Raw genomic sequence first — 14,385 nt, 5'->3', positions numbered from 1 at the left:
TTTTCTCCTGGGAGCTTAGCCACCATACTGTGAGTCTGATTCTGGTTCCACGTCTTCATTTATGGTGGACATAGGTTGTAAAATATGTTCTTCTTGCTTTTGTCTTTTTGCTGCAGTTTTTCTTTTCTCTATCTGTTTCCTTTTAGCTGATGCAGGAGAGAAAAGATGACAAGCACAGGTCTAAGGGAGCTTGAGTACATCTTTTGCTTCCAGCCACTGCTTGTCTCACTGTGCTTACCTCCGTCTGCTAGAGAAGTTTCATGTGCCTAGACAGTGGCCAAAATTATCAAGTCAGGCACAGGACAGCCTTAGGATTTTTGTTTTTGTTATTGTTTTTGTTGTTCTCTCCAAGGGAAGTTGGTATATTTTCCTGTCCTGGGGACTTCTATGTCTATTAGTCAAGCCCTGCCCCAACCCTCTTATTCTACAGTTTGTTTTTAAGAATTTAAAGTTTTATGTATATGAGTACACTGTAGCTGTCAGACACATCAGAACAGGAGATTAGATCCCAGATGGTTGTGAGCTACCATGTGGTTGCTGGGAATTGAACTCAGGACCTCTGGAAGAGCAGTCAGTACTCTTAATCTCTGAGCCAGTGTTCAAAGATCATTATGTTTAATTTATACACACCAAGAAAACTCTGACAGTTTTCATGTTACATTCTGTTCTACATGTACTTCATGCTTATGGTAACTACTGGGATTTCAATGCATGCTGTCAAACCTCTAAAAGAATTGCCAAAATGCTTTTAAAAATCTACACATGTATCTCTTTTTTTAAAATAAAGTTGTAAGAAAAAAAAGAATTTAAAGTTTAGGTCTGGGTAGATGTTTAAGTGGGTAAAACCCTTTCTCTCAAGCACAAAATCCTGAATTTGGGTATCTGGTGATAACTAAAATTGCTCATTTAGAGCTTTTAGTCTGAGCAGGCATATTCTAACTTGCTTGTTTAACTGAAAATGAGAGCCTCACAGTTGGTAAGAGAATTTTTCCCTAAAATAACATAGAGCACAAAAGAGAATCTCACCAGTGTTGACCACTGGCCTCCAAATGGTCCTATGGTGATAATCATTGACAAATCATGCTCCACAGATGATCGCTAACAATTAGAAAATCATTGAAAGAAATATTCTGACTAGTGATATGTTAAAATGCTTCTATTTACCCTGGCTTCTTACCTTTGTTTCTGTTTGGTTTAACCTATTAATTTTATTATTGCTTCTTTGTTGGTTTTGATATAGGGTCTAGCTACATAGCTACAGCCTGTCATTAAACTGACTATCTTTCTGTTTCAGCTTCCTGAGTACTAGGACCACAGATAGGACTCTTTATGCCCAAATTAATCATGTGTTTTTGTATGTTTGCTTAAAATCAAGTGACTTTATAAGTGGAACTACTTCTCATCACTGAGACTTAGGCTTTCATGTAATTATTGACTAAATTTGATTTTTTTTAATAATAGATAATGTTGAATGAATAGATAATGGAGCATTAACCTTAATTAATTTAAATATTTTAAAATAAAAATCACTAACTTTATTTTATATTTTTTCTCATCTTTCTATAATAGTGAGAAGTGTCATCTCACAAAAACTTCTATGTTTTTGTTTTTCAGAATTTCCCAAAAAATATCCAACCCTAAATACATTAAGATTTTTTGTAAGAAGGACATTTTGTAAGATGTCATTATTTTGACACCTGGTATGTTGCCATTCTATACATCCTGAGGTGCACACAATAATAAGGATTTTAAGAAATGCCAATTAGGATTTCTGTGGAGTAAGCACATGTTAGGAGGAATTGAAGAAAGGATGGCAGGCAGGGTGTTCCCCTATACCCCTATTACCTTTTGTGTTCCCCTTTTTGAGTTTATCAGCAATGCCTCTAAGTCTCCTTATACAGTTCTACCAGTTTGTCCAATCAGGGCATACTTTCTTTATCAAAGCCACACCCTTCAAACAAGGATATACTTCCTAATTCTTTAAAACAGTGTCACAGTCTAGTGACTAGGCATTCAAATCTATGAACCTACATGGGGATCATTCTTATTCAAACCATCAGGTATGTTAAAATTCTGAGTGTTCTTTCTAATGATTGTTGATGTTGGAGATTGTCTCTGGATGTCTGATGCTTGTGGGTTCCCTATACTCCTGGTTGAAATGGATTATATGCAAAGGAGCTGCATTCTCTCTCCATATAAATGAATATTGGTTAGCTACAACACACATCTGTTTTGCGAGCACTGACACTTGCTCACTTGGCTCTAAACATCTCTTATTGGCACTCTGTTTCTGTCAAATCCTCATCCCAAGGTTCTTTAGGACCAATTGGCTGTCACTGTGCTGAACATCTACATTCTTTCTAGAGTCCGGTCACGACATTTATTGGGTAGAAGTATGCCAATAGTTGCTTGTTTTTGTTTTTTATTTCCTCCTTTCTTTGTGATGTCCTTTGATATCATTCATTACTCTTATTTGCACAAAGGATCTGTTTTATGTACATAAATCATGATAACATTCAGCTTAAATCCCTTAATTTGATAAAGAAAAAGTCTTTCCTTAAAATGTCCCGAGAGACTGCAAATAATGTGTCTTTGTATTTATGTTCCTTTATTCTTAATATGAGAGGCCATGAGGATCTACAGGCTTCCTGCACTTGTCTTGTTTGGAATGCAGCTAGTGAGAGTTTCACTGCCATTCACTCTTTTCTTTCTGTCTGCTGCCTATGATAACCTTTAAGAAAACAAACAAGATGAGGCTTTGTCTTCTGGAATGGTCTAGAATTCCTGAAAGAACATTATCTTGTGAATCTGAATAAGATTAGCCACTTGTGCATTTTCTGGGTGACTCAGCATCTGGATGGATTCCAAATTAGCTTAAATCTGTAAATACTGTGCATTAGGAACTATGCTCTATATATCTTATCTTTTGTATAATTGGAATGTTACATTTTCTGGAGATATTCATTGATTTTCTTTTGAGGAAAATTATGAGCATCACATGGCTGAAAAGGTCCAAAGGATGAAGAGAAAATCTACTTAATGGTAGTTAAGATGCTTAAAGATATTGAAGAACGTGAGTGTTCTGTAAACCTTCAGATATGAAGACTGCTCCTTTGGGTTTCTACTGCTGTGATAAAACATTGACGAAAAGCTACTTGGGGAGGAAAGGGCTCAAGCCTCCAGTGTCCTGATTTCCTTTAATGATATACTCTAGTGTAAAAGAATATGACAAAATAAACTCTTTCCTCCTCATGCCACAGAAGGATGCTGCTTATTGGCTTGCTCTTCATGGCTTGCTCAGCCTGCTATCTTACAGCACCCAAGACCACCAGTCCAGGGACCCCACTTCTTTCAGTGAACTTGGCCCTCCACCTCCTTCAAGAAAACTCCCCATAGGCATGCCTACAAGCCAGTCTGGTAGACCCATTTTTTTTTTTTCAATTGAGATTCTGTTTTACAACACGACATTAGTTTGTGCCAAGCTAATGTGAAAGGAGTCAGTACAACTAGATCACCTGCAAAGATTCGAGGACATGGCTAGAGCTAATTCTCAACAGCAAATTTGCCTTAAACAAGAGTGTGTGAATTTTATGTACTACTGTTCTATAAGATGATAAACCAAAGAGTTTTAAAAGTTCAAAACTTTGATTTTTTTCCCCTGATTTGTAATAAAGCACATCTCTAAAAGATAACAATATGTGACATGTTGGGAGATATGAGTAATTTGTATGCATCCCACTTTCATGAAAACTATCATGTTTTGTTTTTGACATACTGTTTTGATTTGGTGGTAATGATCCCAATCTCAATGAAATTTCCAGTAATATTATATTTAGGAAATAGACATAAATATCCATCTGCAGACACCACAGTCTGGATAGGAAAATATATTCATATTTTTTATGCTAGGGCTGTCAGGCAGGGTGGGTGGGGGAGGGGGAGCACCCTCATAGAAGCAGGAGAAAGATGGGATGGTATAGAGGATTTGTGGATGGGAAACCAGGAGGTGGGAATAACATTTGAAATGTAAATAAATAGATAAAATAAACAACAACAACATAAATGGTCATATAAAGAGGTTCTTTCATCTTAGCATGAATTAGAAACAACAGCAGCTAGTATCTTAACCCAGATAAAATAATAAACATGACAGTTTCAAAAAGATATTGTCTGATATTGCCAGTGTAAGTAGTTTCAAAAGTCAAAACCGTGAAAAACAGGTATCAGAATTCATTGTGAGGAAGCAATACTTCCTTAGAGTAAAAACTAAGCAGAAACACAAACTTGATTGACTTTTCTCCTGCATTACAAGTGAAGCCCTGATGAAAGAGAAGAAAAGCAGGGAGAGTAGATGGCTGGTGGAGCAGTGAAAAGGATATAATGGTTCAATAACGGTTCCATTTAAACTATTTTTTTCTTTTTTTTGGGGGGGTGTGAAAATTAGTGGGTCTTTAATTCTTGGGCCTTCTTTTGGGATTTTCCTTCTGTTTGCTTGTCTTGTTCAACTTCAATGTGATAGTTTTTGTTTTACCATACAATAATTACTGTTGTTGTATTTTTCTAAAATTAATGAAAACCTAGCAAGTAGAGCAAAGGTTAACAACTGAATGGTCATTTATCCCTGCTGGGTGATAGAAAAGTCAAGAGAGTGACACTGGACGTATCAGTCTTTTCAGGCCAGGCTTCATGCTCTGGAGTTATTGACAAACATATAATGGACTGCAGTGTGTGTGTGTGTGTGTGTGTGTGTGTGTGTGTGTGTGTGTGTGTGCATGCATTTGTTTACAGTTTGGTGGATATTTTCTCTTTGGGTGTTGTTGAATTTGGTTTTCTATTTTGGGGGGGTTGTCATATAAGGTTTTAAAGTTTTTTTTTCTTTTGAGAAAGAACTTAACGTTGGGTAGATAGAGAGAGACAGAGGATCTGAAAAGATTTGAGGGGTGAAAAAATTGTAAAAATATATTTAAATTTAAAATTATTTTAAATAATAAAAATAAAATACAACTCAAAACGATAATATAGCCATATGTTATTAATAAACATTCATGGGAGGGGAAATTTTTTTTAAATCAAATCATTTTATATTGTAACTAAAGAGTCATTTCATTTATATTAGATTTAAAATTGGATTAAAATACTAATATCAACTAACCAGACCCTCCAGAGTTTCCAGAAACGAAACACCAACCAAAGAGTACACATGGAGGGACCAATGGTTTCTGCTGCAAATGTAGCAGATCATTAATGAGAAGAGAGGCTCTTGGTCCTGTGAAGGCGAAGTGCCCCAATGTAGGTTAATGCTAGGGCGGTCAGGCAGGGTGGGTGGGGGAGCACCCTCATAGAAGCAGGAGAAAGACGGGATGGTATAGAGGATTTGTGGATGGGAAACCAGGAGGTGGGGATAACATTTGAAATGTAAATAAATAAATAAAATAAACAACAACAACATAAATGGTAAACTTAGAGAGACTTGTCCCATGTTCACAGAACTCTGAAATCAATATATAAAAACTTCTATCCAAGTTCGCACAAAGTCTTCTGCCATAGTACATATATTCTCCAAAATGTTCTATAAGTGTGCAAAAAACATGTGTTCTAATTAACTTTCCATCACTCCCTGCATCTTACCATTAGAGAAACAAATGAAAAATAAAACAGGCTAAACAATAAACTTTCCGGGTAATAAAAATGATCAATAATGGAAGTACTATCTTTAGAGAAGTGTGAAGAGGAGAACACAGAATGTGCTAGGGAGATTGTTAAACCATTGTGTGTTTACATATAATGAATCTGAGAAACTTCCAACTACACATAGTGCTTGGATACTAGAAAATTCCATTTCATGTCCAGAGGCACTTTTCATTCATGATAATTTTTCATATCACTATCTTGGGTTTTTCCTACTAACTCACCCTCAGCCCCCAGGCAACCATGAACCCCCTATCCAAGATAATTACAGACATCATATTACCCACTTACTCAGATTTATACTTAGTGTATTAAACAATCTAAAATATGCAACATGCTTTATTCTTAGCTCATTCCTCTGTGGTGGAGGACTAAGGATGTCTACCCTCCTCTTGAATGAATGACTCTAATTCAGCAGCTGTGGGGTCACTGCAGAGTGTAGCAGGTACCAGATCTGCACCACCCAACATCCTCCACAGGAATCAGCAAAGGTCTTTTCTCTGTTCTTGTTGTTTTCACCGATGTAGCTAATATATACAGAAAACAGGTAGAACTCACATTGCTGGAAGTTTCTCTAGAGATACAAAGTTTCTGAGATCTTCTACAGGGTAGGACTCCAGGCTTTACTCCTCTTCCTCCTCTTCTTTTTTGTTTTCTTCCTCTTCTTATAGTGTGTTGGGGAAGAGGGGAGTTGGTGTGTGTGTGTGTGTGTGTGTGTGTGTGTGTGTGTGTGTGTGTGTGTGTGTAAGAAGATTAACCAATAACTCTATTGGGACCTGGAGAATATAATCTATACATATTCTCAGGTTAGACTCACTCAATAGACTGAGGCTTGCTGGGTGTCTCCGCCTTGTTTTGTGGAAGAGGAGGAAAGAAAGAGCAAGGTCTCCCTCCAGCAGTGTGCATAGCTTTTGATTTCCTCAGACACTGAAACTCAACAGCTGCTTCCTGTCTTCCTTTCAGTTATGGTAAGTCAGAAAGTCACATTCCATCGATGGTGTGTTTCGCAATAAACTCACAAGAGAGCCACAAGAAATGTTCTTTTTTTTTGAATAAAGATGAACTCCCAAAAGGCAAATCTGAGTCACCAGGCCACTTCTTTCTTTCCTGCTCAGGATTTAGGTAGCAGCAGGAGAACTTGGCAATTACCAGCTTCACTTGAATAGATTTATAAACAAAATCTGAGATATCACTTTTGGCTTAAATGCTTCATGCAGCATTCATTCCTTTATTAGTTCCCTGGACTTTCCAGCTCCAAGCTCAAGTAAACACAAAGGATTTTGGCATCTGCCTTCCACTTGTCTGGTGCTGTTGTTGTTGTTGTTGTTATTATTATTAATAATAATTTTTTAAAGACAGAGTCTCACCGTATAACCTTCACTAGTGTGGATGCCACAGTCTTTCTTAGAAGGGAGAACAAAACACCCATCAGAGGAAATAAAGGGATAAATAGAGGAGCAGGGATTGAAGAAAAGGTCATACAGAGACTGCCTCACCTGGGGATCCATCCCATATGCAGCCACTAAAACCACAAACTATTGGTGATGGCAAGAAGTGCTTACTGGCAGAAGCTTGATATGGATACCTCCTCAGAAGCTGTACCAGAGCCATACTGATACAGAGGAGCTACAATAAAGAAACCAGAGAAAGGAATGAAGGACCTGAAAGGGTTTGCAGCCCCATGGGAAGAACAACATTATCAACCCATCAAATTCTCCACAATGCCCAGGGACTAAAACACCAACCAATGAGCATACATGGAGAGAGACTCGTGGCTTCAGTTACTTATGTAGCAGAGGACAGCATTATCTGGCATCAATGGGAGAAAAGGTCTTTGTTCCACTGAAGGCTTGTTTGTCTAGTGTAGGGGAATGCCAAGGTACTGAGGTGGAAGAGGGTAGTTGGGAGAGGGATCACCTTCACGGAGGTAAGTGGAGGGGGTGATGATGGAAGTGGCAGGAATGGGGATAACCTTTGAAATGTAAATACAGAGAATATTGAGTTAAAAAGGCAAACAATTAAGAAAAAATGAAATAAAATCCTGGGTTCTTTTTTATCTTTTATTTTTGCTGGAACCTGTTTCTAGATGTATGCTTTACTCTTCCCGTGCTCTTGGCCAAAGGTCAAAGGGTCTGCATTCTTTTCGCATACACTGGAATCATAACTGACAGCTTCATTACATTCTAGCTCACTTCTTGTTTTTTAAACAGTTATCATTATAATCTCGTATTCCTTGGTATTTGTGCCCTGCTCTAAGTGTATTCTGTGCCCCTATGACTGTCATGCTGAACATCTGTGTCCTTTTTGGTGTCTAATCACAAAATTTCCTAAGGGACATTATATCATTAGTTTTTTATTTTTCCTCATTTTAGGTTTGATTTCTGTTGATGATTTAATTTGTTAATAGAAACAGTTTTCTATCTACATGTCATGCTTAAATCTTACTAAAGCCCTGCATCTATTTCAAAGTACAAAAGGTTTAAAATTTAAAAGATTTGAACTGCTTTGTGACTTGTGACAATACAAATATATCTGAAACATACTTGGATGAAAGATTGGAAAAAGCTATGCATACTTCTCATGAATCTGAATTACATGTGAGCATTCATGCTTTGTTGTAGGTATACTATTAAGGTTTTGACATAATGATTGAATTCAGAATATGTGAGTACAGTTGCCAAATTTTGGATAGTAGAATATATTCTGCTGCACTGGTATAAATATGTGCCAAAACCAAATGTAATGCAAATCTAGTCTTATTCTTATCATTTATTGGTTATTTTATTTATTTACATTTCAAATGTTATTCCCCTTCCCAGTTGTCCTTCCAGAGATTCCCCCATACTCCCTTTCCCCTGCTTCTATGAAGGCGCTTCTCCACCCACCCACTCCCACCTCATCGCCCTAGCATTTCTCTACACTGGGGCATCAAGACTTCACAGCACCAAAGGCCTCTCCCCTCTCATTGATGCCAGATAAGGCCATCCTCTGCTAAATATGCAGCTGGAGCCATGGGTTCTTCCCTGTGTACTTTTTTGTTGGTGGTTTAGTCCCTTAAATTTCTGGAGGGTGTCTGGTTGGTTCATATTGTTCTTCCTATGAAGTTGCACCCTTTAGCTTCTTCAGTCCTTCCCCTAACTCCTCCATTGGAATCCTCATGCTCAGTCAGATGGTTGACTGCCAGCATCCTCATATGTTTTGGTCAGGATCTGGCAGAGCCTCTCAGGAAACTTTTATATCAAGCTCCTGTCAGTAATCACTTCTTGGCATTAGCAATAGTGTCTAGGTTTGGTGTCTGTGGATGAGATGTATCCCTAGGTGGGCTCTGTATGGCCTTTCCTTCAGTATGTCCCACTCTTTGTCCTTGCATTTCCTTTAGACAGAAGAAATTCTGAGATAATATTTTTTAGATAGGTGGGGGACCTCATCTCACACTGTGTCTAACCACTGGATATGGTCTCTACAGGTTCTCCCTCCCCTTTGCTGGGGATTTCTGCTAATGTCATCCCTGTTGTGACCTGGGAACCTCTTGTTTCCTTGGCATCTGGGGCTTTCTAGTGGCTACCCTCAGTTCCCCATCCCTTACTGCTACACATCTCTGTCCAACTTTCTGACCTATATTCCCCCTCCCATTTATCTTCTTCTACACTTGATCCTGTTTTTTTTCCCTTTTCCCCTCCCCTTACTCTCTCCCTCCCAGGTCACTATCTTCCTCTCCCTTCCATGTTTATTTCATCTGTCCTTCTAACTTGGACTGAAGCTCAAGAAAAGAAAGACCAAAGTGTGGAAGCTTTAGTGTTAGTAGTTTTAATTGTAAGACCCACATAGAAGCAGCTACTGAAAGTATAGGAAGGAAACTGAGTAAATCTGAGAAATACTTCAAAACAAAAGGCAGAGCAGAATGAAAAACAAGCCTGCTTAGCCACGCCTCTACTTCTAGACTCAGAGCAAGTAAGCCTAAGGAAACAGTTCCAACTCTTGCTCCAAAAACTCTTTCAGTAGCAGCACCTTTCAATGAAGATGAAGATAGTGAGCCAGAAGAAATGCCTCCAGAAGCAAAGATGAGGATGAAGAATATTGGAAGGGACACACCAACATCAGCCGGACCAAACTCCTTTAATAAAGGAAAGCATGGCATTTCCGATAACCAGAAGCTGTGGGAGCGAAATATAAAATCTCATCTTGGAAACGTCCATGACCAACACAAGTGAAGCGTTCTGAGATTGGGGTGTGGGTGGGTGCAGGTAGAAGGAGCAGTCTCCTTTCTGTAAAGAATGGTGTAAGACTAGCTTTGGAGCCGTTTTTCTTTCCTCTTTTTTTCTTTTCCTTTTTCCTTTTTTTTTTTTTTTTTAAATGGAGTGGTACACTAATAAATGAGAGTTTGCAATTAGAGGTAATTTAGGTTTTATATACAGATTTCAAACATTTGCTAATTTTGTAGTTTCACATGATTAGTTTCCAAAGGTTACAGATAATAAAGAAATCAGAAGTGGTACCTTTCTAAGAATTGCATAGGTTTTTAGACACACTATTAGCACATTAAGAGGGAAGCCCAGTTATTGCCTACTTCAAACTGAAAGCAGTTCCTCTCCTGACTTCTCCCCTCATCACCCGACTGTCTGGCTCCCTGGATCAGCCTTACCGAGAGGGAGTATTGGACTGAGAAGACAATGTTACTGGACTATTGACTGAAAGTAAATTTAGACAGAATTAAAGTAAACCTTTTCCTATGGGCATTTCACGTGTTCTGGGCCATTGTCTGCTAGTGCTCCTTCGCTGTCAGTGGTGCAGGCGCTTTGCTCTTTAAACATTTCTTTTTCTTCAAAAATTCTCAAATGAGGCATTGAGTATTATAACTGGCCCACTTTACTGGAGCTTGTCTCTGTTCAGTGTTCTTCAAAGGACAATTTGCTACCAAAGTAAGTCAGTATTTGGAACATGCTTCTCCTGGTTTCCATTCTACTTCTATAAGCATTTTCACCAAAACCTGAGGCAAAGCTTAATGAAGCTGTTTCTTTTAAAGAAAAACACCACCAAAAATATCAGTGTAATACTGCTTTAAGTATTTGGCTGGCTTTTACTTTTAAAAGGTTTAAATACCAAAAAGAAGGTCTAACATTGTATGAAGGCAGAGGCGGCAGCACACCTTCTGTGACTTTTGAAGCATTTACGTTACTAACTTACTAGATCTGGTTTAAATTGAATTCAAATTGATTTCTTATTCATACAACTCCATGGCTTATTTTAAGTATATACATACTTAATATTTTAACTATATACATATGCAAGAATATGCATACTTACATACACATCAGTGGTTTGAAAAGCATATTTAGTGACTGAAATAGGACAGAAATGCTTCTTCAGACACATTTCCATTGTCTCTCATCACATATGCTCTTAGATTTCTGTATTTAGGGTGTTTGTTTTGTATTTTTGTATTGTATATGGGGTTTTTAAATGTGACAGTTAATGCATCTTTAATAGTCACAGACAAAAGAAATGATAAAACATCCTTGAAAATTACAATGTTATTTGGGGGCAGCTTCAGCGAGTTTTGTGGGTGGTGATTATTCACTTAGGCAGTTTTTAATGTAATGACTTCTAAGAAGCAGCCTGCGATATTCCTAACACTACATTCACTTCATTTTAGTTTACTTAACAAGCCCCAAGTAAAATGATGGAAAGGTACATAGCACTATTAGTTCATACATGATTTAAGTATATCAAGATATATAAATTTAACTTTTATGTCTGCAAACTGTCTATTTGTCCACTTTACTGTTTGTTGAAATAACACCTCTCCTACATATTCTTTACTTGACTCAAATAACAAGTTAACCTGACGTCAAGATGGAGAGAGATGACTGAGCTGAATGTCTTTACTAAAATTACAATAAATTTTGTCAAACTTGAAAAAAAAATAAAGTAAAGCCCTGGTCAAAAAAGGGGAAACAGGAAGACTATCAACAAGGTGGACAGACAGAGGATGGAGGGCATAAATCCCAATTTATTTACCTTTAAATGTAAGAAGGAAACACTATAAGGTGAAATGGCAATAAAGAAAAGAAAGCAAAACAAACGAAAAAAAGAAACACACAGAAAAATTACAGTGTTATCAGTCTATGCATGAAGCAGCTAGACAGCCACTGAAATTTAACTTTTGTTACCTTCTAAAGGCTTGCACCTGTACCTTGTTTGTCAAACATTCCTCAATGGTGAAAAAATTTAAAAGCAAATTACTTTACACAATAACTCTTTGAAAGACCAGATTTTTTTTATGGTAATGTACTTTCAAGGAAAGTTTTTCAATAGCTATCACAAAATTATAGAGTTGCACTTACTACAAAAAGACAGTATTTTAAACTATGAATTTAATCAGTAAAATAGAACATTGTATTTCTCATAATTCATGTTCATTAACCACTTAAAAATAGTGTCCTGAAATATACTTTTTCCCATTTATGCATGCACACACACACACACACACAAATACACCCACTCAAGCCTGTACATATGTATTCCATTTGTATATGAGAGAACACACATAAACAGTAATATGAAAGAGCCAAAAGAAAAAAACAGACACTGATTTATGGCAGATTTAGTATTGTGTCTCTCAGTTCCCAAATGGATTAAATGAAAACATCTGCTAAGAGTTAGAAAGTTTAGCAATATAACTGATAAACTTGAGAAGATTTTTCTAATGGGGGAACAGCCCTCAAATCCGCATTTAAAATGTTTTGTTCAAGTACACATGATGGGCTGTTCCACAGTATGCAGGTAGTCTGTAGAATATTCTACAGGTAGGTAAAAGAAATGTTTTCACATTAACTCTATCTCTTCTCCATGTCTTAATGTAAGAAAATAAAAACACAAACTAACAAACCAAAAACAGTGAGATTTCCGGATGATGAAAGTTCCCGCACAATGCTTGAAACGCTGCTTTCATACCTGGAGCAGAGGGTGTGAAGCAGGTTGTTAAATGGGCTCATGAAATCATTTAAACATCGTTTGTTTGAGTAGCTGTGCTTGTCAATCGGATGCCCATCACCTCGCTCGAGGTGTAAGACTGGAATGCTAGAGAGAGGGCAGCTCTGTCTGGATGCAGTTTTCACTAAATACTGATTCATGATCATTCTTTCATGTCACTATTCTATCTTTTACCCAGTCAAACACCACATGATAAAGGTTCTTTTGCACTGGTTAGCCGAGCTAACCAAAACCGTCTTCTCATGTTCTATTACGCTTAGAAAGTTTGTTTTACTATCTGCCACAATCAAAACGCATTTCTGTTGGCCCAGGCTCCAGTAAGGGTGGAAAAGACGTTTGCGGTCTTCTCTAGTGAAGCATTGCAATCTTGCTTCTGAGGGTTTGCTGCCCAAAGTGCAGCCCAGTTTCCTCCACTGTCCTCTGAAGGAAGAACCAACAACGGTGTTCCCTGTGCCCCCGAGGGCTTCCCGGAGCTCTCTATGCCATTCATCAGGGACAACATTCATCTCCCTGGAGATTTCTTTAGCAGTGTTCAGATCTCAGTTCATCTGTGGGGTAAGAAACAGGGCTAGTTTCATTTGAGTAAGAAATGGATAATGTCCAGCTTCTCGGAGACAGGACAGGAATGGTAAAAAACCTAAACTGCCAAGAACACGACCTCTTTTCAGAGATGCGAAGAATGACATTGGGCAGTCATTTCACGTCAAGTGGAGCAACCCTGAGAGTCTTGTACCGTGTTCTCCCAGCTAGCAAGATTTGATAGTTTCCTACCCAGATACACCTTACTTACCATGAAGAACTAAGGCTTGCTGTGCTGTTGTTTTCTTGCACATTTCCACAGGTACATGTTCCAACCTTAAACCTCCATGTCCAACATACCCTTGGGTCACTAAGAATTATATTCATTTAAATAAAGGCAATATCAGAAAGAGGAAGAGTGCTTCCTCAGATACTTCACCCTCTTTCCCACTCAGGGTGGATGTAACAGGAAGGAAATTCAGCAGGTGCCTATTGCCACCAAGAACTGGGTATATTTCCTGTGAGAAGATTATCCATGGTGCAGTTACTTTCAGTTTAAGCTCTTCATAAACCATTCACCCACTTAATAATTCTTCCTGCCTGAAAATAACCTGAGAAAGACATTATACACATGCCCATCTAATGATAATGGGAAGGGATTTGGAATTAGATGCCCTCTGGACAAGAGCTAAACTGTTTTCTTTTATCAATTTAGTGATTTAGCAGTTGGTAGGTAAGTTAAACCTTCCTTAGCATTTCTGCTCTATTTATGGATATTTGTGGATGGATAAGCCCAGTGGGTACAGTGTGCCTAGACATTGATGCCCTGGAAGTCTTGACAGCTGTGGTGGAGCTCTTAGGCCTTAGTCACATGGGGACTTGGAAGTGCCCTTTGTCCAACAGAGTTTTTCTGTAAAGGAGAAGAAAGAATCCCTGTTGTTTCATGTAATTTGAGACACAGAACTAATGGTCCAGATGGAGGCTGGTGGTAAGGTCATCTCAGCCAATCTTCAAGAAGGGTCTACACTAGGGCATCAAGCCTTCACAGGACTAAGGGCCTCTCCTCACATTGATGCCTGACAAGGCCATCCTCTGCTTCATATGCGGCTGGAGCAGTGGGTCACTCCATGTGAACTCTTTGGTTAGTGGTTTAGTGCCTTGGAGCTAAATTTAAATTTAAATTTA

The 14,385-nt window shown here is 38.1% G+C and overlaps 1 protein-coding gene across 1 annotated transcript; it reads left to right on the top strand.

Moving 5' to 3' along the window:
* Window positions 1–2,031: 2,031 nt before the first annotated feature.
* Window positions 2,032–9,899, top strand: LOC308428412 (PEST proteolytic signal-containing nuclear protein-like; the record flags this gene model as incomplete). Its single annotated transcript, XM_080926853.1, has 2 exons — window positions 2,032–2,060; window positions 9,629–9,899. The coding sequence occupies 2 exons, from the start codon at window positions 2,032–2,034 to the stop codon at window positions 9,897–9,899; spliced, it is 300 nt and encodes a 99-aa protein (XP_080782979.1).
* Between the last annotated feature and the right edge of the window lie 4,486 nt (window positions 9,900–14,385).

This window comes from Micromys minutus (assembly GCF_963924665.1).
Source record: "Micromys minutus genome assembly, chromosome: 1".
NCBI classification, from domain to species: Eukaryota; Metazoa; Chordata; class Mammalia; order Rodentia; family Muridae; genus Micromys; species Micromys minutus.
Note: the sequence above shows the minus strand (reverse complement) of the source record. Positions and strands in the feature narration are given on the sequence as shown.